We start from the raw sequence: 24,700 nt of genomic DNA on the forward strand, positions 1-24,700 counted from the left end.
GAAATGTAACTGGAAACCATTATTTGGGATGAAACGTCACATTGGCCAGAAATGTGTGTTCATTTCTCACCCGGGGTTGCGCTAACCGTGTGTAGAGACACTCATGGAAAGTTGGCCTGTTTTTTAGCAATGCTGGGTGGAGTTTGTCCAGGGACTTGTATCTTCACATGTGAATTAAGACATATTTTTGCATTCTGCCAAAGGCAGGGAAGAAAACAACCTCCTTCTGCTGCAACCACTTTGGGCCACTTGTTCACAGCATGCTTCCAGGATACTCTCTGAGGAATACTCATAAGTTTTAGGCAAAAAAATAAAAAAATAAAAAAAATAAATTTCTCTGGCCAAATACATTTGGGAAGCATAGTTTAAACAAAGATAAAGAAGTTTCATCACTTAGACCTTCTCGGAGAATTCAGAATGCTTCTCTAGGAGAGGAAAACAGGACACGAAGTTTCCCACATTATTGACCACAGAATTTGTGTTTCATGGATGCGTCTCTGGGGAGGTGTGAGCTCTGAAGATATTTTGGGAAATGCTGACCTGTAGGTATGTTGCATTTCAGCATTCCTGCTGGTGACTCTGAAGAAATGAATCCCCCACTTTGCAAAGCAGAACTCTGAAGCTCAGAAGAGGAAACCAAGACCATCTGAGAAACAACCTGAATGTCCAGAATTACTGCAGAAACAACCAGAGACTGAGACAACAGCAAGTCTGCATCAGTACCAGAAACCAGGAGTCAGCCGTAAGCAGATGAGCAAGGTGAGATTTGGGGGTATCTGGTTTGGACAAGATGGGATGGAGGAAAGAGCTGACCAAGACATGAGCTCCTGTACCTGATGCTACATGGGGAAGAACCTCCAGTAAGGCCAATCTATGAGCTTCTAGCTGCAGTTGCTTGAGATTAGTGAGGAATGGGGGCAAATCATGAGGGCGAGCCAGGCCAGAAGGCCTACGACTCCCAGAAGTAGCATAGTGGCCAAATGCCACTGCATCCTATCAAGGCCATTTGTGACTTCATCTCCTGCCCCCACCTCTATCCTTGGGTACAGACAAACAACTCTTGGTCAGGTAAAAACAAAGGGAAGCATTCTTCTCCTGATCTCGGCAGGGCGTGACAGATAGCACCAGAACCCACATGGCCAGCAATGGGACCATCCAAAGCCTCAACAATGCACAAGCACATGGTGGCCTCTCTAGGGCAAGCCCCGTGGAATCACAAGCATGAGAGAAAGAGGAGGCTGACTGGAGGCATCATAGCAGGTGCTCCCACTAAAGAAAAAGAGTTTTTTTTTTTTTTTTTAAAGATTTTATTTATTTATTCATGATAGTCACAGAGAGAGAGAGAGAGAGAGAGAGAGAGGCAGAGACACAGGCAGAGGGAGAAGCAGGCTCCATGCACCGGGAGCCCGACGTGGGATCCGATCCCGGGTCTCCAGGATCGCGCCCTGGGCCAAAGGCAGGCGCCAAACCGCTGCGCCACCCAGGGATCCCGAAAAAGAGTTTCTTTATTAAAAAAAAAAAAAAAAAAAAAAAGGAGAGGAAAAACCCCTAAACTCAACAACCCGGCATGACACAAGAGGACATAATATTTACAAAAAAGACACAGGCACAGTTTTAATTTAGCAAGTGTTGAGTTCACATGAAACATACCATTGTGGAGTTAAAAAAAAATTAAATGGAAATCATACGGTGAGGATCCAGACTGAGAAACAGCCCAAAGAATTTGGGAGAAAAGGATAAAGAAACCTATGTAAGGGGCAGGGAGAGTGGACGCGGGAAATTGATATGGCTGCAGGTGTGAGCGAAGCAGGCTGAGCAGCGGCAAGCTGGAAAAATCCAAATGAGCTTCCCCATGGAGAAGAAAGACTTGAGTGTGCAAGCTGCAAGGGCCCACCCAACACCAAGTGAGATGAATGAAAACAGACTTGCCCTGGACGCCATCTGAGCGAAAGTCTTGAATTCCAGGGATAAACTCAAAACAACCTATAGCTCTCACGGTGGGAGAAAGGAGAAGCAGGCTGCCCAGGGAAGAAAAACAAAAGCCTGTCTCAGGCCTCTTTGGAGAGGGAGCCCCATGACCCAGGAGCCTCCAGGGCAGCCACGGGGGAGCCACAGGGAGGATCGCTCAGACAGTCAAGGAATTGTGGATGGCGCACCCACTCACTCTTCTTGCAAGAGACTACAGGCTCCTCCTGCCACTGAGGGAAGATATAACATCACGGAGGGGACACTGTGTAGAGTAAATGAGGTGAGCAATGCAGCCCATGGGGCCAACCAGGGATGGGTGACCACCTTCTTGCAAGATAGATGATGTCAGACAGTGACCACATACCTGAACTCTCTGTTATGGATCTAAAGCCCCAGGTCATCTCCACTCTTAGCACAGGTGAGGGGAGGCAGTCTTGTGGGATCCATAAGTGTGGGGACCCTGGAATTGTCTTGGGTCCAAGTCCCATCAGCCATGCATGCAGCCTGCACCTTGCCTTTCTGGCATCCCATATCCCCTCTCCTTCTGCAAGCACTGCCCCGATTCGACATCACAATTTCTTCCTGGGTGAGTCTCCTCCGGTCCACCAGCCTTTGGGCCCATCCCTGTTCCTCCCACTTTCCTCCAACATGCAGATTGATCTCTAAAAACCTTCAGTGGCCTTCACTGATGCTCCATGGGATGGAGAGCAGCATCCAAACTCCCAGCCTGGCCCATGAGGCCCCGATCCCAGGATTGGCCTCCTGCCCACTCAGCTATCATCCTCTGTGGCCACAGCAAAGTGCACACAGCTGCCAGCACAGCACCCCTCCCACCAGCAGAGAGCAGAGCACTGTGGTGAGAGCATCAGGAAGGCCTAGTCTCGCAGCCAGGCCAGGAGCTGAGCTACTTAATGACACTGTGTGCATCCTCTGGCAGCTCCTCTGTAGGACAGGGTGGTAACAGGCCAATACTTCTTTGGGTTTCTTGCAAAAATGAAATAATGTAATGCAGCACACAGAGGGCTGTTCCTGGAGCCTAGTGCATGGCAGGCACTCGCCAATGGAGCCATGGTCATTACTCAAACCCTGTGCCCTCATCCATGCAGCCCTGTGCTTGCCGAGTATTTTTTCAATTAGGAAATTTCTACATTTTCTTCATGTCTACACTTCTGCGCAGGTGTTACTCTCTCCTTGCCTGTGGGGCTTTCAGTGGGGCTGGCCCCAGCAAGGACGACAGAGGAGCCAAGCTCCACACTCGCAGCAGAAGGGCTCTCCCCTCAGCCTGCTTCCCTCTCTGTACTTTGCCGTGACCTGCGTGCCTACCTGTCTCCCCCACTGGAAAGTGAGTTCCCAGGGTAGGACCTGTGGCAGACTAGCTGCCATAAGGTCTCCAGACTTAGCAAGGTGCCCAGCCCACAGCAGGAGCTGGAAAACCTCCACTGGGGCACCAAAACAGGGGCTTTGCCCTCGCCACGAAGGAGCATCCAGGAGGCTTTGCCAACTGTTGCTCTGCATCTCGGAGCTCAGGTCCCGGCTTTGCTGTCTGACCCAGCATCAGATCCAGGGCCTGAACAGGAGCCCAATCTCTGATGTGCTCATGTACCATGGACAGGTCAGGGTGGCCCAGGGTAAAAGGAAGCAGGGATCCTGCCACCACCTTGTGAGTCGGCAGCCTCAGTTCAGACAAAGTGGCTTTGGGAGATTTTCAAATGAAGGCAAACAAAGACACTGTGTTCAACAAGCAAAGTGCAAGAAGTATGGGGCTTTTGTGGGTGAGCTTGTTGGAGGGCTGAGCAGTTTGGTGAAATAACAGCACTGGCGTGGCCCCTACACATCCTGGCCCAAAACCCCAAGTCACCTCCAGCCTCTGGCATGCTGTGGCCCAGGCTTTCTGATGGTCCAGCAGCAAAGTGAAGAAAAGCACCAACCTCACGGCTGAGAAAGCACACAGGGGTGCCAGCACCAGGGCCCCCTCCTGAGCACATGGGCCCAGACGGAGTGGTCAGATCCGGTCAGGCTCCCCATCCCCTGGGTGGAACCTTGGCTCTCCTACACAGACACACTGCCAGTTCTCCAGACATCTCCCCCACAGATCATTAGGTGATGAAGGTAGCCAGAGGACAGTTCCTGAAGGAGAGGCCTGCGCGAAGTGGCTGCTGGTTCAAAGCTGGATGTCTGTCTGACATGCAAGGTAGCAAGGCAACAACAACCAGGGGTGGGCAAGAAATGACATCTTCTCAGTTTCAGAATTTCCTTTTGACTCTGAATATATCTCATGAGATATAAAGTGCACCCCATTACGTGCAACTTCTTCCTCACCCCTGGATTCTGCTGACCACAGTGTATCTGCCCCATCAGACTGAAGCAGCACAGGATCTGATGAGGGGGCTGTCCCTGGAACCTCGCTCTTTCTTCCTGCCACACCCCAACACTTCAAACGAAACCCACATAGTGCACGGTGCAGCAAGGCAAACCGGGAAGGCCACCGCGTTACAGACGGGCTCGGAACATGGGATGGCGCCGTAGTGCTCATGTTCCCAGCGTGGTCAGCGGGTCCCAGGCAGAGCTCTTGGGGCACGGCCGGCCAGCATATGCCGCACACGGGTCATCTAAGACACCTTTCTGGCACCCCCTCTGCTCACCTGTAGAGATTTCCAAGGTCGCCAGTGGATATTCTTAGCAACATTGGTGCTTAGGACTTCCTCCTTTCCAACCATGTCATCGTTTATAATTAAGGAGCTTGGGGCGTGCAGGGACAGCACTCCTCGAGAACATTCACAAGGCTCCATGCAAGCGGAGGGAGAGTCACTGCTCCAGTGCTCCAGTTCCATGACCTTATCCTAGGGTGAGCGTGCCAATGACCTCACTCTGGCCACCTCATTGAGGCCAGATGACTCTCTCTTCCATCTTAAAAGATTTCTGGGAAAGTAGATTGTATCAACGCCTTTGGAAATTCTGGCAAGAAATTATTTCCCACATCTACCCTCTAGGTCAACTATTCTGTCTCTTCCCTCCTTTCCTTCTCTCCTTTCTTCCTTTCATCCATCAATCCATCTGTCCATCTGTCCAGTCTTCAGGAAACATACTATGCACCAGATCTGAGCTAAGCAGTGGGGTGGGCAAATGAATGCAGCCATCACGTGGTCTTGAGAGATCTCCATGGGACGCACACACAGCATCATATGTGCTAAGAATGTAGTTATCGACCAAGGAACAGCATATTATCAGCCACAGAACAAGGCGGCATAAGCTAAGTATCCTGGGTCAGATGCTTAACTGATTTGAGCCATCCAGGCACCCTCAGACTGATTTCTTTAAAACATCATTTTCTCTGATTACAAAACTCACGTAAAAACTGGGCAAAGGCAGGAGTGAAGAGAGAAGAGAAAAGTAGCAATACTCTGCTCCTCAGGAATAACAATGGCTAACACTGTATGTACAGTTTAAAAATGTACAGATACATTCCTCACTTATAAGAAAAATAAACTTGGGGTCATGATGTTTACGTTGTATAGCCTGCTATTCTCCTTCACCTCTTAGCACTTTGCTTCATTCTTTTTTTTAATATGCTGATGCTTTTATTTCTATAGGATAAATTCAAAGTAGTGATGTTGAATAGTCAACAGGTGTGCACATACTAATTGTTAGCACAGGGAGCTATATAGTTTTTTCCAAAAGATTGTAGCAATTCCTGTTCCCATCAGCCCATGCTCTTCCAATCTCCATCAGAATCGGTCTTTTATAATTTATCACTCTTTTACAATTTTTGCATCTCCAGGGGGTGAAAATGGCATCTCATTTCTGTTATCATTTGCATTACTCTTACTGCTAGAGGGTTGAGCACTTTTTCTTCTACTTACTGTCCATCTGTATTTTATGAGACATTTATTGAATCTCACTTTGCTTCATGCTTAAGTGTCCTTTGAAAGCACGCCGAGTTTGTGGTCATCCACTATCGCATCAAATAGATACTCCATGCTATTTTTAACCAATTCTGTCACTGAAATTTAGACTAATTTAGTGATCTCACAATTATTAGGAATGTTTATTTTTTAAAATATTTTATTTATTTATTCAAGAGAGACACACAGAGGCAGAGACACAGGCGGAGGGAGAAGCAGGCTCCCTTCAGGGAGCTTGATGCAGGACTCAATCCCAGGACCCTGGGATCAAGACCTGAGCCAAAGGCAGACACTCAACCACTGAGCCACTCAGGCATCCCTATAAATAATGTTTAAATGTGTAACACATACACATCTTTGATCAATTCCCTAAAATAAATTCCTAGAAGTGCAACTCCTGCATGTTGGGGAACGCACATTTTAAAGCATTTGGTAATATTGCCAAACTAATCCATAGAAGGTCTGTACTGCCTTGTAATATTCCCACTAGCAGTGCATCAAAGTGTCCACTTTTCTGAACCTTACCAACACTGTGTATTTTGTCTTGGTTACTTTCTGCCACTTGATAGGTAAGAGGAGACAGTATCAAATTATTTTAATTTGCAGTTCTAACAGGGAACTAAACTTCTCCCATCTGCTAAGTGTGTATATGTATTTATATTTATACATGTTTTTAATCCCCTGTTCATATCCTTTGCTCATTTCTCCCTACTGAGCTAAAATCTGCCTTTTGGTAACTTTCCTCTTTTGGTCCAAATTGTGCCTTCTGGACCTATCCTAAGTAAGATTAATTCCTCCTTCATATAACACCCCCTCAAATACTTCAAGACAGAAATCATGTCTTGCTTTCTCCAATATAAACACCCCCAGCTCCTTCAATCCTTTCTCACATGGCACAGTTACAAGGGCAGTCACTGAAGACTTCATGCCGCAGTGCTACTGCCCCAATACCCTGTCCACACAAACGCTCATGAGGCCAGACCTCATGTGACTCCAGGAAAGCCTGCTGGGGTCACCTGGGCAGGTGGGTGTGATCACCGCCCTGCATCTTGGGCCTCAGACTCCTCTCTTCTGCTCGTCCTCAAGGATCCTCTGAGTTAGACTCATGATGATCATGCATTTCTCATGATATTGTAGGCCTGGAGCCCAAATAAAGCGGTCAGAAGGAGAGTACTTGAGGCCATAAATAGGGTGAGGAATTTGCCTGGTATAAGAAGAATGATTAATGAATTCAGAAAAGGAACACATTAAGAATGAGATGGGCCCTTGGAATGGGGGTCCCAAGAGCTGGATTTGGTGGTACTGACCCACCCTGAGATGAGTGTCCTTCAGGAAGCTCTCCTAACCCGGGCGCCCACCCTTGGTCCCCAGGGCCAGCTGCCTTACCACATTCTCTTGTGGTCATCTGTGTACGTGCTAGGCCCCCAGCCACACGTCTCTATACTCCCTGAGAGACAGGCCTATGTCTGGCACTGGAGAATCTAGCTCAGCAATGGGCACACATCACACCATCATAAGTGCTCCGTGAGCTGAGCTGCTGCAGGAAGTCTCTCCAGGCTGTCCACACCTTTTCTCGTTTGCCTTTCATCGAACAACCTTCCAATACGAACCTGTTCTCACAAGGACCTCAGAATCTCACAGGTTCCCTGGACAACAGACATGAGCATCCACGTCAGAGACAAGGTAACCCCATGGTATTACTGGATTGCACCTGGTGGAGACTTCAGCTTCTGAGGACTCATCCACATTCACTGGGGCTGACCAATTCCAGAGCAGGGCTGTTTCTACATCTACATTGCTGAAGTTCACTCTCTGACCACTGTGAAGCAGTGGTGCTTTATGAGTTCCTGTCTTGAGTGTAGCTGGGGGCCTTCAGACAAGCAACACCACAATTTTGTGCATTATGGTTTAAGTAGAAAAAAATATATATAAATAAAAAAATACATAAATTAAAAAATATACATACACATATGTATATATGTCAAGCTGAATATACACATATATACAGCCAACGTAAACCCAGCCAGCTCCCACAAACATTAAATTAAACTTCGCAATATGACTTATTTACCTCGGCTACTATTACCTGACATGTCACATCTGGATTTCAACACAGATTTACAAGGAATGCTAAAAGGCAAGAAAACACACAGCCTGGGGAGACAAAGTAAGCCTCATATCCAGACTTAGATATGACACAGACCTTGAAATTACTAGACAGGGAATTTAAAATAACTATAATGAATACGTTAAGAATTCTAATGGGAGAACAGACAATAGCAAAAACAGATGGGTAATGCAAGTAGAGGGACAGAAACAACAGGAGGAAAGCAGAAGGAAATGCTAGAAATAACAAACACTGTAGAAATGAGGACTGCCTTTGATACATTCATCAGTAGACTGGATAGTGCCAAGGAAAGAAGCAGTGAGCCTGAAGACATGTCGATTGAAACCCCCAAAACCAAAATACAAAGAGAAAAAAAGATTGCAAAAATCCAGAACACAATACCCCCAACTCATAGTACAATTTCAAATGATATAGCACATGTATAATACCAACACCAAAAGGAGAAAAAAGAAAATAGAACCAACGGGATGTGTGAAAAACAATGTCCAAGAATTTTTCAAAATGAATGACATCAAACCACAGACACAGGAAGCTCAGACATGACCAAGCAGTATAAATAACCAAAAAGCAAAACAAAATGAAGTACTGAGGTTTTCTGCAGAAACCCAAAGAGAAAGGAAAAAATCTTGAAAGAAGCCAGAAGCCAGAAAACAAAAAAACAAAAAAAACAACAACAAAAAAAAGCCCCACACCATCTGTAAAAACACAAGGATAAGAGAGTTATGTGGACTTCTCATCAGAAACCATGAAAACAAGAAGAGAGAATATTTGTTTATTTATTTATAAATTCATTCACTCACTCAGTCATTCATTCAGTAGGCTCTACACCCAGCATGGAGCCCAATGTGGGGCTCAATCTCATGACCATGAGATCCAGACCTGAGTCAAGATCAAGAGTCAGACCCTTAACAGATTGAGACAGCCAGGAGTCCCAAGATGAGAGAATATTTAAAGTGTTGGAGGAAAATAAGCACTAACCTAAAATCCTATATTCAGTAAAATTATCCTTCAAGACCGAAGGAGAAATAATGACCTTCTGTGAAAAATAAAAATAGAAAGAATTCATCACCAGCAGAGCTGTCCTGTAAGAAATGTTAAAAGAGGTTCTTCAGGAAGAAGGAAACGATGTGGGTTAGAAACACGTATCTGGGGCAGCCTGGGTGGTTCAGCGGTTTGGCGCTGCCTTCAGCCCAGAGTCTGATCCTGGAGACCCAGGATCGAGTCCCACGTCGGGCTCCCTGCTGGAGCCTGCTTCTCCCTCTGCCTGTGTCTCTGCCTCTCTTTCTCTCTCTCTCTCTGTCTCTGTCTGTCTGTCTCTCATGAATAAATAGATTAAAAAAAAAACCCCACGGATCTGCATGAAGGAAAGAGTGTCAGAGAAAGAATAAATTAAGGTATGATGAATGTTTTTAATTTTTATTACTCTTAATTGAGCTAATGTATTTCTGTTTGTTCCAAGTAATAATAATAACAACAATGTGCAGGTTGATTAGATAAATGAACTGTAGGGGATCAGAACTCCGGGAGGTGGAAGGAGGAGGAAGAAAAGCCGAGTGACAGAGTCCTTGCATTACCCATGAAGTGGTACAATATTACTTGAAAGTAGATTTACATTAGTTGTAAATGTGTATTTCGAACTTAAGGCAAATAATAAAGATAGATTTTTAAAAAGATTTTATTTATTTATTTTGGGAGAGAGCAGGGGGAAAGGCAGAGGGAGAGAGAATCTCAAGCAGACTCCTCATTGAGTGCAGAATCCAAAAAGGGCTCGATCCCACAACACTGAGATCATGATCTAAGTCAAAATCAAAGTCAGACACTCAACTGATTGAGTCACCCAGGTTCTCCAGTAAAGATATATCTAAAGAAATATAATTGATATGCTAAGTCAAGAGAGAATATGAAATCCCATAAAATGTTCAATGAAAACTAGAGAAGGCAGAGAGGAGGAGAAGAAAAGAAGGAACAAATACAATGAATAGAAAAACATGCTAGGCATTAATCAAACTGTGTCAATAATCACATTAAATGTTAATGGTCTAAATATACCAATTAAAAGGCAAATTGTCAGAGTGGGTAAAAGCACTAGACCAACGACGTGTTGTCTACAAGGAACTCACATGCCACCATCAAGTGTACAATCCCGTGGTTTTTTGATGGTAGAGTGGTGCAACCATCGCCCCTATCTGATTTCAGAATACCTGTGTCACCTTGAAAAGAAACACCATACCCATGACAGTCATTCCCCAGCACCCGGACACCACAAGTCTACTTTCTGTCTAGAAGGATTTGCCTTGTCTGGATATTGCACAGAAATGAAATCAGGCCACATGCTGCCTGCGTGGCTTCTTCCACTTAGCATGATGTTTTCCAGGCTCCCCAATATGGCAACATGGATCAATCCTTTGCTTCCTTGATTGGCTATATAACATTTTATTGTATGGATACTCTACTTTTTATCTATCTGTTCATCAGCTGATGCACACATTCAAGTTGCTTCCACTTTATGGCCACAAACTCGGTTATGAACATTTACATGCACGTTTCTTTGCTCTGGGCCCCACTGAGTGCACCCAGGAGTGGGAGTCCTCCATCATATGGCAGCTCTATATCTATCATGGTGAGGACCATCCATCTGGATCCCTCATCAGGGTCAGAAGTACCATGTGAACTACCACCTGGGCTTCACATCGGGCTCCAGGGAACAGACCACAGAAACGGCTGAGGCTCCCACCATCCCTGCAGGATTGCTCTTTTCAAAAACCTCCACTTCAAGAAGTAGGATTTTTTCCAATTATGAAGATGGTTACATTCTAACCACGAAGAAAAATAACAGTATCTTTCTGCCTCTTTCCATGGGAATAGATCCCTAGCAGGAAAGCAGGGTAAGTGATGAAGAGCATTTGACTCCCTTGGGATGAGTATGTGGCTTCTGCTTACCTGCTGGGGGCCAGGCCTTGATGTACCCCGTGCAGTGCACCACAGCATACTGGGCCTCCCCTTCTTTCACGGGACCAAGACCATTCCTAAACAAAGAGCATGTGTGAGATGGCTTCTAGCACCTGACAGGGAGGTAAGGCCGCCGATGGCTCCCCTGGGATCTGAGCTACTGGGGTCACACTTACCTTGTGGTTTTGAACACTGCCTTCCTACCACCCTGCTTTCCGTCCTGCTAAGCAGCATTCATCTCCCTTCCCTCCCAGGCCACGCAGCCCTAGTCCCAACGCAGCCCTGATGTGACCCAGATGTGCACACTGCACACCCCTCCCTGTGCTCAGCCCCTCTTCAGAGCCTGCCACCCCATAGAGCTCAGCGCATTTGGGCTTTCTACCAGTATGGCCCCAAACACATGTCAGAAAAGCCTACTGACCTGAACCTTTTCCTCATGGTGGTGATTCGGTTGAGAGGGAGGTGATCCAAAGGAGCATTTCCACACCTACGATTTGATAAATAATTAGAGTGAGTAGAGACTCTAGCATGTTTGCTACAGCCAGATAGGTGGGTCTTATCTGACCCTCACACACCAACCCAGGTGACCCAACAGCCAGGTCCCTTCCAAAGGGCAGGCTCGGCCTTGCACTCCTTGAGCTGGGTTGTCACTGAAGACCAGGCCAGTGTGACCCACTTGGCAGAGCACGGGGCCCAGCCTGGAGGCTAGAGACACAGGAAGACTCTAGGGGATTGTGGGCATGCACCATACTACAGATACATGTCTGTGTCACGGGGTGGCTTTCGGGAAAGCAGCGAGGTGCGTGATGACAGCAGTAGTGTCTCTTCGGGCCTCAGCAGAGACAGCAACTCCAAACACATGGTGCCCGCTGGTAAAAAGGAACATCCTCTTGGCTCCGGCCTCAGGCTTGGGAACCCTCCCTCCCGGAGGGGATAACATGACCCCTATGGGCCCTGATAGCCAAGGGCAGAGTGGGGACAGAGAGGGACAGCCTTTCCGAGGGTCCTTCCCAGGGAACCAGGGGATGCGAGGCATCCCATTGCCTGCTCTGGGGGGACCTTTCCAGCCTCTCTTCTCTGTGGCGTCTCAGGCTCTGAACAGGTGCACAGTGGCCAGGAGTCGATTGCTGCTGGGTCCACCCAGTCGTACGTGGGCAACCAGTTCCCAACTCCATGACAGGTGCCACTCTGCATGTCTTCATACTCAACGTGGCCAAGAAAAGAGTCCACCTGTCCTCTGAGACCTGGTGCAGCTGCCAGCGCATGCCTGTCCCCCGGGAGGGTTGACACAGGACCCCACTGCCTGGGCGAGCTGGAGTGGCCCTCGGTGTCTTCCTCACACTAACCCACTTTATTGGGAGGACAAAGTCCTGTGCTCAGTAGATGGCAGCACTGCCACCTCACAGGTGAATCCAGGTAGTGTGGACTTGGTTGTGCAAAAACCCAGTGGGAGCATGCCCCCCAGGGCGCGCCAGGGCAGGGAGGGGGCGGCCTGAGCTGTGTGACAGGGCAGTGCTCACAGCGTGGAGACTGCTGTGGAAGTGGGCACCAGGATGCTCCCAGGGAGGGTGTTCACAGGGCCTGCCTGGGGCTGTAACTCAGAGTTGCCGTGGCTGGCAATGTCCGGGGAACCATGCCGGGCGGGTGTGTGCTCCTGACCCGGGCACCAGGCACCCATGGGCCACACCACGTTAACCAATGGGGTTTTGTCTCTAGGTGGACACCAGCACAAGGGAATCCTGCTGCCCCGTGTGCCAATCTGTCCGCATACGCTAGTGCAAAGTTGGATGTAGCCTCATGTATTTTGTCACCTGAAGGCCATCTTGTGACCTGAGGCAGGTGGAAGAGGGAGTCCTGTCCCTGTCTCCTGGAAGAAGGGCCAGCTCTGGCTCTGAGGAGAGGACACCCACCCCTGACTCAAACTGCCCGCTGGCCCCAGGGCCCAGTGTGAGGGTACAGAGTAGGTCTCCTCTCAACACGGGCAGCCCTTGTAAGTCACAGGGGCAGCAGCAAATGGGGAGAGTGGCCTTGTGGGAGGCTCCCCTGAGCCAGCCCGAGACCCTCAAGCAGCTCGGCAGGAAGGGGGAGGAGCTCAGGGACACCATCAAGCTCGGCGTGGGTCCCAAGGACTTTTCAGGAGAGGTGCTCAAGGAGGGCTTGGCAGACGCTGTGCGGGGCAGCGGGGAGAGGCTGAGGTGCTGGGGGAGAAGGGGAGGCCCACCTGGCTCCCCTGCCGGGGGCTCTAGCTCTGGCTGGTCCTGCCTCTGCGGCCGGCACGGCCCAGCCCTCTCATCTGGGACTCATCAGGAGCCTCTGCGGTGATCACGTCTTCCTCCCAGAAATGTCCTGCACCCCCTCGTTCTCTGCCACATGCCTGCAGCCCCTCCTCGCCTCCCTGCCGCAGGCCTGGCCTGGGGCTCAGACGCCTGGCCTCCCCCCAGAGGCATCTACAGGAGGCTAGCCCTACCTTTCTAATGAAATCTAAGCACTTTTTTTTTTTTTTTTTTTTTAACCGCAGTCACTATTAGCCTATTTCTCGCCTGGCTTATTACTACGGATGGCCTCCTCACTTCCACCCTGTTCTTTCTCGGGAGGTTTATTCTCCACACGCATGCAGAGTGAAATTTTTAAATGTAATTCAGGACATGTCACTCTTATGATAAAACTCCAACAGCCTCCCATCTCATTCAGAGTAAAAGTCAAAGGCTAGTAAGTAACCTGACATCCTGACCTTCCTGAGGACCATTCCCTCCTCCCCCACCCATTCACTCTGCTCCTGGGAGAGAGCCTTATTGTTCCTTGAGCATGACAAGACATCCCTACCTCAGGGACTTTGCGCTTGCTGTTCTGTCTACTTGGTGTTTTCTTTCCGCAGATATTCCCAGATGTCCCCACTCAAAACGTCACTTTATCAATGAATCCTCCCCTAACCAACCTATAAACTAACACATAAATCAACAACTCCTACTACTTCCTTTTTCTTAAATTTTTTTAAAGATTTAAAAAAAATTTATTTATTCATGAGTGACACACAGAGAAAGGCAGAGACATAGGCAGAGGGAGAAGCAGGCTGCCTGCCAGGAGCCCGATGTGAGACTCGATCCCAGGACCCCGGGATCACGCCCTGAGCTGAAGGCAGATGCTCAACCACTGAGCCAACCAGGTGAGCCCCTAAGTTTTATTTTCCTCAACAGCTACCATCTGGCGTTCCCTGTATCTACTTGGTACTTTTGTCTATGGTGTGTCTCCTGTTCTCAAGTGATGCTCTACACACTCAGGGATTTCCTTTATTCAGTGCTGAGCCTGGCACTTTGAAAACCACAGGCACCAGCAGGCCCTCAGTATAAATGTGTTGAGTAACTGAATGAATGAGAACCATCGCCTCATTTTACAGCCTCTGAAACTGCACACACCAGGCAGACGGGCCTGTCAGGCACCTCCCACCGCCCCCCTCCCTACAGGACCTCGGGAAACAGGGAGGTCTCGACTGAAGTCTCAAAATCCTTGTTCCTTCTTCTTCAGGGATAGAACCTTCTCTACCCCTGAGCACAGTCATTTGGCATGTCCTCAGCAGCCACGTGCTAACCACATTCCACTGCAGGTCACGGGAGGCCCAGGAAGAAAAACCCAAAGCCCCTATCCTTGGGCAGCCAGCACCTGCTCACAGAGCCATTACACACCCGGAACAACAATCAACAATACTGGAATTAAACACCAATTCTGATGTACGATTTGGTGCAGGAGACACAAGAGAAGGTACTGAAATCCACAGATCTTATGTGAAACATACTGAGAAATACGGAGCCTGGACAGGATTGAAGAATTGGTAGAAAGTTGGGACCTAGAGGGTAGGGGAGCCTCCCCAGGAGTGAGCAGAGACCGGCAGGACATCAGACAGGGTAGGAGGGGAGCGAGCAGGATGAGGGCCCTCCCAGGCAGACCACAGAGAGCGCCAGCTCCCAAGCTGTGGCCAGGATCTGATGGGTGGCATTGGCAGGGTCTGGGAAGGCTCCCAGGAAGGCACCTGCTGGCGGAACAGAAGGAGTGGACCACCCCGAGCCACAGCCCCCCGTCAGCCACAAACCTCATCCTGCAGATGAAGGACCTCCTCGAGCCCATGCACATCCTCATGGAAGACTGCTGACCCTCCTTCTTCACCGTCCCCGTCTTCAGGTCCAGGATCCGGCCTAGGAGAGAGAGGGACACATGTGTAAGCCTCTGCCTTCGGTGGGGGCATGGGAGTGCGAGGGGAGAGCCTTCTTCAAACGCTCTGCAAATGAGGACAAACAGGGCTGCTCAGATTGTTTCCCAGATCCCCAGCATTCTCTGTCCAGAAACATGTACAGTCACAAAACCCACACAATCCTAAATGCCTCGTCTTCTTCAGAGGCCCATCTCTACCTGCTGTCCCTGCTCTGTCGGATGCCACCACCTGGAGTCATTCTAACTTGGATTCTTTCTCCCCATCATTTCACGGAGACAGCATTCTCCAAAGTCACCAGCAACTTCCTTGCTACAAATCCCAACCCCCACTCCCCTGGTCTCCACTCCTCCTTCCTCCTTTCATCCCCCAGAGACCCCAGCTGGGCCATCGGCTGTCCTGCCACCAAGCGCCCCTAACCAACTTTGCCCACCCTGGTGATGACCACCTCTGGACATTAATCATCCTGTGCCTATGGCTCCAGCACAGGCCTCTCCACCCCCTCGAGCACCAGCCCCTCCACCCTCTCCAGCACTAACCCCTCTATCCCCTCCAGCACTAGCCCCCAATATCCCCCCCCCAGCACCTGTCCCTCCACCCCTTTCAGCACTGGCCCCTCCACCCCCTCCAGCACCTGTGCCTCCATCCCCTCCAGCACTAGGCCCTCTATCCCTTCCAGCACCTGTCCCTCCATCCCCTCCAGCAATGACCCCCTCCATCCCCTCTAGCACTGGACCCTCCATCCTCTCCATCCCTGTCCAAGACCACCAGTACAAGTACTACCACTCCTCCCCGACATCAGCAAATGTGCCATCAATGTGGAAATGAAGGTCAGAATTCCAGATGCCACATGGGAGTCCCTCCCCTCTGTCATCCCTGTATCCCCACCTGTGTCTCCACTTCCTCTGCTCACCTGCCATCCTTCCACTGAGACTCACTGGCTCCCAGTGTTCCCTCTGTCCCTGTACCTCCCTTATGGCCGCCGGCTGTGTAGATAGCACATGTCTGGGGGCCCACCTGGGCTGGAAAGGCAGCACTTCCAGAGGGTCCTCAGAGAGTACTCTAGAACATGGCCCTGCCCACCCCTCCACCCTGGTTCTGCCACACATCCTGTTACCCTGCCCAAGAAAAGGGTCATGAGAGCCACCTATGTAACCTTACATGGTCTAGGAGACACATTTTTCAAAAAGTTATAACAAAAAGGTGAATTGCTTTCAATAATGTATCTGAAACGTCACCATTCCAACATGTAAAACGTCAGCAGCATGTTTTGCATTCTTTCTCTCCTGCGCCTCTTTGACACTCGTGTGTCTTTGGCACACAGGGTGAACCTCCGTTCCAATGAGACCGGTGCTGGGTGCTCAGTGAGCTGGGCAAGCAGTGGCCTCCAGGCAGGGTGACGCAGCTCTGCACACAGCCCACCACGTCCGTGTCTCCAAGGGCGACACATTTGCAGACATGCGCCTTCCGCCACAAGTCCACACTCTGCTCCACGTGCACTACCATCCTGACATCACAACCCCGGGAAGCCTTCTCGGGCCACCTCACGTGGAGCTCTCTCCCCCTTTCTATCCCACTCATCCATGGCCTCACTCAATATTTATCTAGTGTTTTTGCAGAGCTGGCCTCTTGTGAGGCTCTGCAGATGCAAACATGAACAAGGTATCCTCATGGCTAGTGGAGGAGATACATCTGTAACACCTGCCACACTATACTCGCATGCCCTTGACCTTGAGCTCCATTCCTTATAGCAAGGCACCAAGTGGAAACAGCCAACGGTGCCTGGTGCAGTGCACACGCTGGCTAAACTGGACTGTTTGCACCCATCCGTGGAAGGACTTTGCAGCAACAATGGCATTAAGTGATGTGCTAGTATGAATTGTTTACTTCTATTCCTGTTCCTATGACAAAACGTTTACAGACTGATGCCCATCCATCACGCACCTTGTTCCCACTGCACAAGAATGCTGCATCCCCTCCCTACCGTGGGTGCACCAGACGCTTCCCACCTGGCCCCTTCCCACGGCTACTCTGCCCAGTGTTCAAACGCCATCAGATCATGGTCACTGGTTGGTTGGGGAGCAGAGAAAAACCCTTTACGATGCTGAGACCCCATCCTCTTGCTCCCTGGGCTCTGTCCCTGCTCACCTCCACACCTGTCCTGAAGCCTCAGCTCCCCGCCCCACAGGGTGCTCCAGTCAAGGCCACCAGGGCCCCATTTGTGGCCAAACTCAACAGATACTAACCAGTCCCTCTCGACTTGGTCCCTGCCCTCACCTGTCCCTCCTTCTCACCCTGGATACCACTCTCTCCTGCCTCCCCTTTGCTGGTTCTCAGCCCTGTGGCAGCTCCTCCTCCCGGTCCTCCCCTGGTGGTGGCACTCAGGGGCTGGTGCCCTTCTGTCCCACACTCCCCCAGACCCTCAGGGGTTCTCAGTTCCACCACCTTCGGAGCTGCTGACAACACCAAGACAGCACCTCCAGCAGGATCTCTCTCAGAAGCTCCCGTGTTATCTACCTGTTTGGGCATCTCAGATACCTCACGTTTGTGGGTCCAGAACCAAACCCGCTGTCCTGTCCATAGCACCTAGAGCCACCCTTCCTCCCCCGTCCCTGTCCGGGTCACCAGCTCTGCGCTCCTCCACGGCTCGAGCCAGAAATCTAGAGCCAGGAGCAAGGACGGACCTCACTTCCAACCCTGCTGCTTCACTTACTGTGTGACCCTGGGCAACTGACCTGACGTGTCTGTGCCTCTGCTTCTTCACCCATAAAATGAGGGGAACGCTAGTACCTCCCTCAGATGGTTGTCGGGAGGAGTAAACGGGCTAATGTGATAGAACAGCGAACACCGTGTGGCTCGTAGAAAGTGCTCTATAAACACTTCTTAAATAAAGAATATGAAAAACCCGCTCCGCCTCTGATGAGTCACAAACCTTCTATCGCTTCTGCTTCCCGCATGCCTCTGGCCTGTGCCCTTCCTGCAGCGGCATCGCCACTACCTGAGCCTGGTGCTGCTCCCTGCACCCCTGCGCAGGCAGCTGTCCTGCCTGGGCCTCGCCCCCACCGCCCACCCTCTGCATCCCACAAAGTCTCCACTGAAAACACAGTGTGGCCACGGCTCTGTCACTCATGTGATCTGGACACTCAGCTTTGCTCGTCCGTGTTTTGCTTTGTTTTTTCTTTTTCTGCAAAACGGAGGGGTCAGATCTCCCACTCGGGATTACCATGATGCCCTGCAGTTTGTACACGTGAGGAACGCAGTGAGGGTGAGGTTCTTGGCAGACTCCAAACAAACGATCGTGTCACACTCCTTGAAAACCTTTCATGCTCCCCACTACTAATTCACAATAAACTCCAACTCCTGCAGCCCACTGTGAAGAGCCCCCCAGATCTGGCCTCTGCTCACCTCTTGGGCTGCACCTGTCCCCCACCCCTGCTTGCTCCTCACCCCCCAGCCCTGCTCCAATCCCACGAGCTCAGAGCAAGTCGCTGTCCCATCCCCGTCCCTGTGTATCACTCTGTTTCCTGAGGCTCTGGGCCTCCTTCCCTTTGCCTGCCTATTTCATCCTTATTGTCACAAGTTAGCCTTGTATTTATTAAATCCTCCAATATGTTGGCCACCACTGAAACCATGGAGTGAAACGGGCAGAGGCCATGATACTCCAGCAGGTGGACAGACAACAAGAACCAAAGAACAGAATGGAAAGGTGGGGAGGGAGGGGGGACTTGGTCAGGTGGGGATAAATGCTATAAACAGAAATAAAGCAGCAGAAAAGTAAACATGCGATGAATAGTTGAATGGGTTTCTATCACTTGAAATCTAAAGGGCCTTGAAGAAGGCCTCCCTGAAGGTGTGGTCTAGGTACTCCAGCAGGGAGGAGGGAGGTGAGTGTGCTCTGGGCAGGGCGGTCACCTCCCGTCCTACCCACTCCGGCACCAGGGGGGCTCTGTCTCCATGTGTTGGAGCTGGAGCCTCATAGGCTCCTCCCCTGGCACCCACAGCAGCGGCAGGGAGGCTGCACTCAGGAGGCCAGCGGTCACGGAGGTGCCCACTGCTGTCCCGACATCCTCAGGCATGATCCATCTACCCAGGCCCCCACCACTAAGAGGGAGGCCCCGGGTGGCTGGCGGGTCTATGCTGGCTATACCTCCAGGGTGGACACCTGTCTGTCTCACACACAGACGGCTTCTTCTTGTGGCTGTTTCATTGCAAATTGTCACTTGCTTTATCATCTACCAAATGGCAAATGGTTTCAGCTGTGAAGCAGGCCAGCAGGAGAGTCTGTCAAATTCCAAAGTGTGCTCTGAAAATAAATCACAGCTGCGTAACACATGAGCCGTGGAATACGAGGAAATGAGAAAACACATTTCCATGATCTGCTGTCAGGACCCCAGAGACAGCCGCTCCCACGTTTACTTGTCTGTGAGCCTCTCTGGCTTTCTCGGGCACAGAAAGCCCCCTCAAAGCAGTGGAGATGTATGGAGGCAAGCGGCTACCCCCACCACTGGGCAGTGAGTCCCAGGGAAGGGGATTAGGGGTCACTGTGTGTCCCACTGGCAACTGGGTGTCAGGCTTACTTGCAAACGGGGCTCCCCCATAGGCAGGGAACATGGAGATGGGGCTGCTATGCATACCACCTCGCCCCTCACCCCCCCCCCCCCCCCCCCGTCTTCTCTCCTGGCCACAGAAACCTCAGGTCAGCTTCAACCCATGGGTCTGAATGCCCAGCTTGGGTCCCAGTGGGTCCCTCGAAGCACAAGGCAGCCTCCTTCCAGAGCTCAACCTCACCCAGAGGACTTGCTGCAGCGCTGTCCCGGGTGCCCCACACCCCAGCCTGCTCCCCTTGGCGGGGGCTGAACTCCCAGCCATGCAGCCAGCTCTCACCTGTGCACTCCTCAACCATGCCCCATGCCCCATGCCCCCTGCTCCCCTCCTGCCCTCCCTCCAACCATGCCCCATGCCCCCTGCTCCCCTCCTGCCCTCCCTCCTCAGGGATGGGCACGCTCTGCAATGCCCATCCTGCACCAAACTCACTCCTACACCCTCGGCTTGGGAAGTTCCCTGAACCCCAAGCTGGCCAGCCAACCTGACCAACTGCTTGCCCTGCAGCACCTCTTCAAGAGAAGGGGTGGACCCTCCCACAGCCCACATGCCAAGTGGTCAGGGGCGGCTGTGCCTCTTCCTCAGTCCCCAGAGCCCATCCACACTCTGTCATTAACCCACAGCTCCTTCAAAACTCACGAGTCCACCTGGCGCACCTGCTATGTCTCTGTCTCCCTACCTCCCATCTCCTGCTCTGTGACTCTGGCTTGTCACTCCTCTCTCTCTCTTCACCTCCAGACCTGCCATCATTGACTTGGTCCCAGCACCCACGTAGAAGACCCCTCAACACCCCCACTCAGCACCTGCCCTCCTCCCCATGGCAGCCACCTCTCCCACCATGATGTTCTGGAACTTGAGGCATCTACAATGGTTCCATCCGAAGTTTTACATTCAAACATGTGTGCAGTCCTCCCACTCTGGTCCTCTGCTTCAGCAAGAGGCCAGCGTCCAAACCCTCAACACCTATCAGTTTCCCTCCAGGTGTAGATCCAACCTCAGAGCAAGCAGGGCCCTTGGACACCATGGCCAGCTCTGGCCAAGAGGCCCCAGGAATCTTCCCATATAACCAGCAGCTGTGGGAAGATATTTTTCTGGATTTGATGCACAAATCCAGAGAAGGGCATAGCCCAATCCTGAAGTATCCTATTCCAGAATGAAGAGGCAGCAAGAATCAGAGGCACAGCCCCTGCCTGACCAGGTTGTGGGGGGATGAGCAAGTCACTCCATGTTCCCTCAACTGGGAGATGTGACCAACATGTCTGCTCAGAAGGTTATATGGAGCTCTGATGACTTATGTGTAGAAGCTCAATCAACCCCCTTTAAGAATGAGATACAAGCAGCAATAGAAGTCTAGGCAGCAACTCTGTGAGCCCCCAGATGACAGTGTCCTGGACTGGAATGTCACAGGTCAGGAAGGCTGCCCTAAAGTCAGCCCAGCCCTGGTCTCCAGACTTATCAAGGAAGAGGGCATTTTAGAAGGTTCTAGAATACTGCACAGAACACTATCTTGGGCTAAAAGGCTGAAGAACTACTTATTTTCCCCTCAGAGTGCTTTTAGTCTAAAACTAAAGTGGTCTTTTGGAAAAATAAAATACACACACACACACACACACACACAGAAAAAATCCCAGATAATCTTCCTGTCTGGGAAAAAACACTATTAACATTTGGGCATGTTTCCGGAAAATCTTTTTCTATGCATGCTTGCTCTTTCTTTTAATTAATTGAGGTGCTACAGTATGTATTTTTTCATCTTACGTCACAACATCACAAAAATTTAACTATAAACATTACTTGAAAGTCTCTGTAATAGCATTTTGCATAAACGATTTACTGTTGAATATGAAGGTAGTCCCAGTTTTCTACATGGCAAACAATGCTGTGGTAAGTAACTGGCTGGAAAAAATGATATGCCAACCATCTTAGGATAGAATCCTAAACATGGAATTACTGCATCACATGAGGATAGGCTGTCAACAGCAACACCTGGTCCCTCCAAGCCCCGCATGAACTCACAGGGAACCCTGGGCCGAAGTCTGTGTTTCCACTCCATGACCCCACAAGAATTATGACACATCTCAAGGTTCTCAACAATCATTTTTCTAAGTCGAAAGCATGAAATGCTTTAGAACAGGAGTTGGGAGACTGTGACATCTGACCCCCCCCCCCCCCCCACCTGGCTCACTCCCTGTTACTTAAATATTTATTGGGACCCAGCCACAGACTTTCACTGATTTATTATCTCCGGCTTTCGTGCTACAATGGTAGGGCTGAGTGGTCACGAAAGGATCTATATGACTCACAAAAGCCAAACATCTCAACTACCTGGCCCTTGACAAAAAACATTTGCTGACTCCTACTTTAGAAGAATGCTCACAGATTCCGCTGGGCCTTCTGTCATTGTTTTCAGGAAGCTGATTTTTAAGTATTATTTAGATCAGCAGTACTTAAAAAAAAAGAAGAATCAGAAGTTTGTCTTGGATAAGATCACAAAAGAAGGCTTTGTGCTTCATAAAACAGCTCCCCAGGCTACAGCAGAAGTACAAATATAAATTAGAAGTATTTCATCAAAAGAATCCTTAAGAAAACTGGAAACATCTTATCTTGGTTTAAGAAGAAGAAAAAGCAAGACGGGAAAGGAGGAAAACAAGAAAAAATTATTAGCAACCAAAGCAAAGCAAAGGTCTCATGATGGACATTATTTGATGTTGTTCCAAAGACGTGTGGCCCCCTGAATGGGGGCCCAGAGGCTGGAAGGGACTTTGGTTGCTGTTCCAGTGACAACGTGTTCTTGTTCTCAAAGGCTGACCCAGGCCACGTAAGCAGCTGTGCACACAGAAACGAACACACCCCCAGCACAGGGATCCAGGCAGTGCACGTGGGGCCCACTCCAGAACAAAGTAGAGCAAAAGCAGCATCCACTGAGCCTCCCACTACTCTGGGGCTCTGGGTGGGCAGCAGAGTTGCCCAGGGACACCTGTTACTCTATGCTCCCAGACTGCCCCCATTACAATGCTCTTGTGCTGTTCCTTTATTCTGAATATCAGGAAAGGATTTGCCATCTTCTTACACCATCCCACCTCCCTGGCCATAATGAATGGTTGATGGTGGTGCTCTTGACACAGGTTGGACCAATCACAGCACCTCACCCACCTCCTGCGCACAGTGATTGGTTGATAGCTGGATACCTATCACAGGCTGGATCAGTCCTACTACCTCATCCCCCCTCTGTCCATAGTGATTGGGCCCCAAGCTAGGACATGCTCCAGTCAGGCCAATCAGAGTCCTCCACAGGCAAGATATGACCATTCCCACCTCTCCTCTTCCTTTTCCCTTAGGAATGTGAGCGTAGCTCTTTCAGCAGCAATGACTAGTTTCATGAAGAACTAGATCTAGGACAATGAAACTGACTCTAAGAAAGCAATGAAGGCATTAATTGGTGAAAGAATACCACCAGGGTATTCAAATCTCTGGTGCCAATAGATCCGCTCTTTAAAACCTAAACTAATTCAATGTTAGTTTCTGTCACTTACAACCAGACAGCACAGATGAATGCAACCATCTCTGGCCTTTGACAAAAGAGGAAGGATAAAGGACTAACTTTTATTTTGGATTTTATTAAGAGTCATATATCAGGAGACATTTTCTGTGTATAATTTCATGTGATGGGAGTGGGGGATGGGGTAAATGGGGGATGGGCATGAAGGAGGGCATGGGATGGAATGAGCACTGTGATCTAAGACTGATGAGTCACTGAACTCTACCTCTGAAACCAATAATACACTATGTGTCAGTTAATTGAATTTAAATGTTTTAAAAGTCTTTAGTACAACAATCAAAAAAAAAAAAAAAAAAAGTGTATGTGATTTGCATCCCAACCCTGGAAGTAGGTTACAGTGATGCACCAGGATGCAGCAGAGAGAAGGGCCCTGTGAGTGGCCAGCCCCAGAAGGGACAAATATTCTATCATTTTCCAAGAACTGCTGGTCTGTGGTGATGATAAAAAGCAGGTTAACTTAGAGTAGGCTTTAGTATTGTTTTAGATTCTCTGTGAACAACGCGGCCTCTCATTTTGCCCCACCTCCACCCTCTGCTAGACTCAGGATACGGTGTGGAGTTCTCAAAGCAAACTGAAGCCAGAGACCCCAAACAACTCAGCCAAGACTGGCCTTACCATGGGGATCTGAGGAAGAGTCCATGCTCCTGACGGCAGCGGTTGCTCGGGCAACTGTTCCCCTTCGGCAGAGAGGGGGAGAGCCCCCAGCAGACCCCAGCAGCAGGGCGGGGAGGGGCGGGGGGTCAGTCTCACACACCTGCTTCAGCCTCACACACCTGGGCTATGAAAATCCCAAGCGGTTTTCTCCTTTGGTAATTCTTGTGTGGGTATTTATTGCTTTTTCAGTTTTTTCTTTGGCTTTTGTAGACACCTTTAGATGAGGCGAGCCAGTCTCAGGCGACTCACGGGAGGGAGGGGGTCTGCGTGTGCACATGGGTGGAGTTATCAGGGTGGCAGCACCCCAAAGGGCAGGTGTGGCAACTGAGCACTCGCAGGGCCGGCCTGGGGCAGTCCTGGCTTTGCCTGCTAGCCCAGCACGGTTACCATTCCCAGAGTGCTCGGGTCTGGATGACAGATTATATACATATGGTCCCTCTTTAACAAGATGACAGCAGAGAGAATCAGCGTGAGACACAGATCCCGCCCCGAGAAGGTGGAAAAACTCGGCTGGGCTCCAGGCCACCTAGCGCCTCCCGCCTGTCACTCAGGCTCCCCTGCTCCCAGCCAGGTGCGCCCCTGTCTGTAGGGGCCGTGGCCAGTTCTCTAAAGGCCCCACAGAAGCGGCGTGCCGGCATTGCAGTCCCTGGTTCGGCAGACAGGTTCCCAAAGAGCACAGGCCTGCAGTGTTTCGGGAAGCGGGGAGTTAACACCCAGGCAGAGTCAGAAAGCCCCAT

General features: G+C 50.2%; 1 protein-coding gene across 1 annotated transcript in view; it reads right to left on the reverse strand.

Annotated features, from left to right (window-relative positions):
* The window catches only part of ARNT2 (aryl hydrocarbon receptor nuclear translocator 2), a 148,377-nt gene that overhangs the window by 46,585 nt on the left and 77,092 nt on the right, over positions 1–24,700 (reverse strand). The window contains 3 exon segments of the mRNA XM_025438116.3: positions 10,939–11,024; positions 11,369–11,434; positions 15,032–15,134. Of these exon segments, the coding sequence (XP_025293901.2) occupies positions 10,939–11,024; positions 11,369–11,434; positions 15,032–15,134 (255 nt within the window).

The sequence above is a fragment of the Canis lupus genome, chromosome 3 (assembly GCF_003254725.2).
Source record: "Canis lupus dingo isolate Sandy chromosome 3, ASM325472v2, whole genome shotgun sequence".
Classification (NCBI taxonomy): Eukaryota; Metazoa; Chordata; class Mammalia; order Carnivora; family Canidae; genus Canis; species Canis lupus.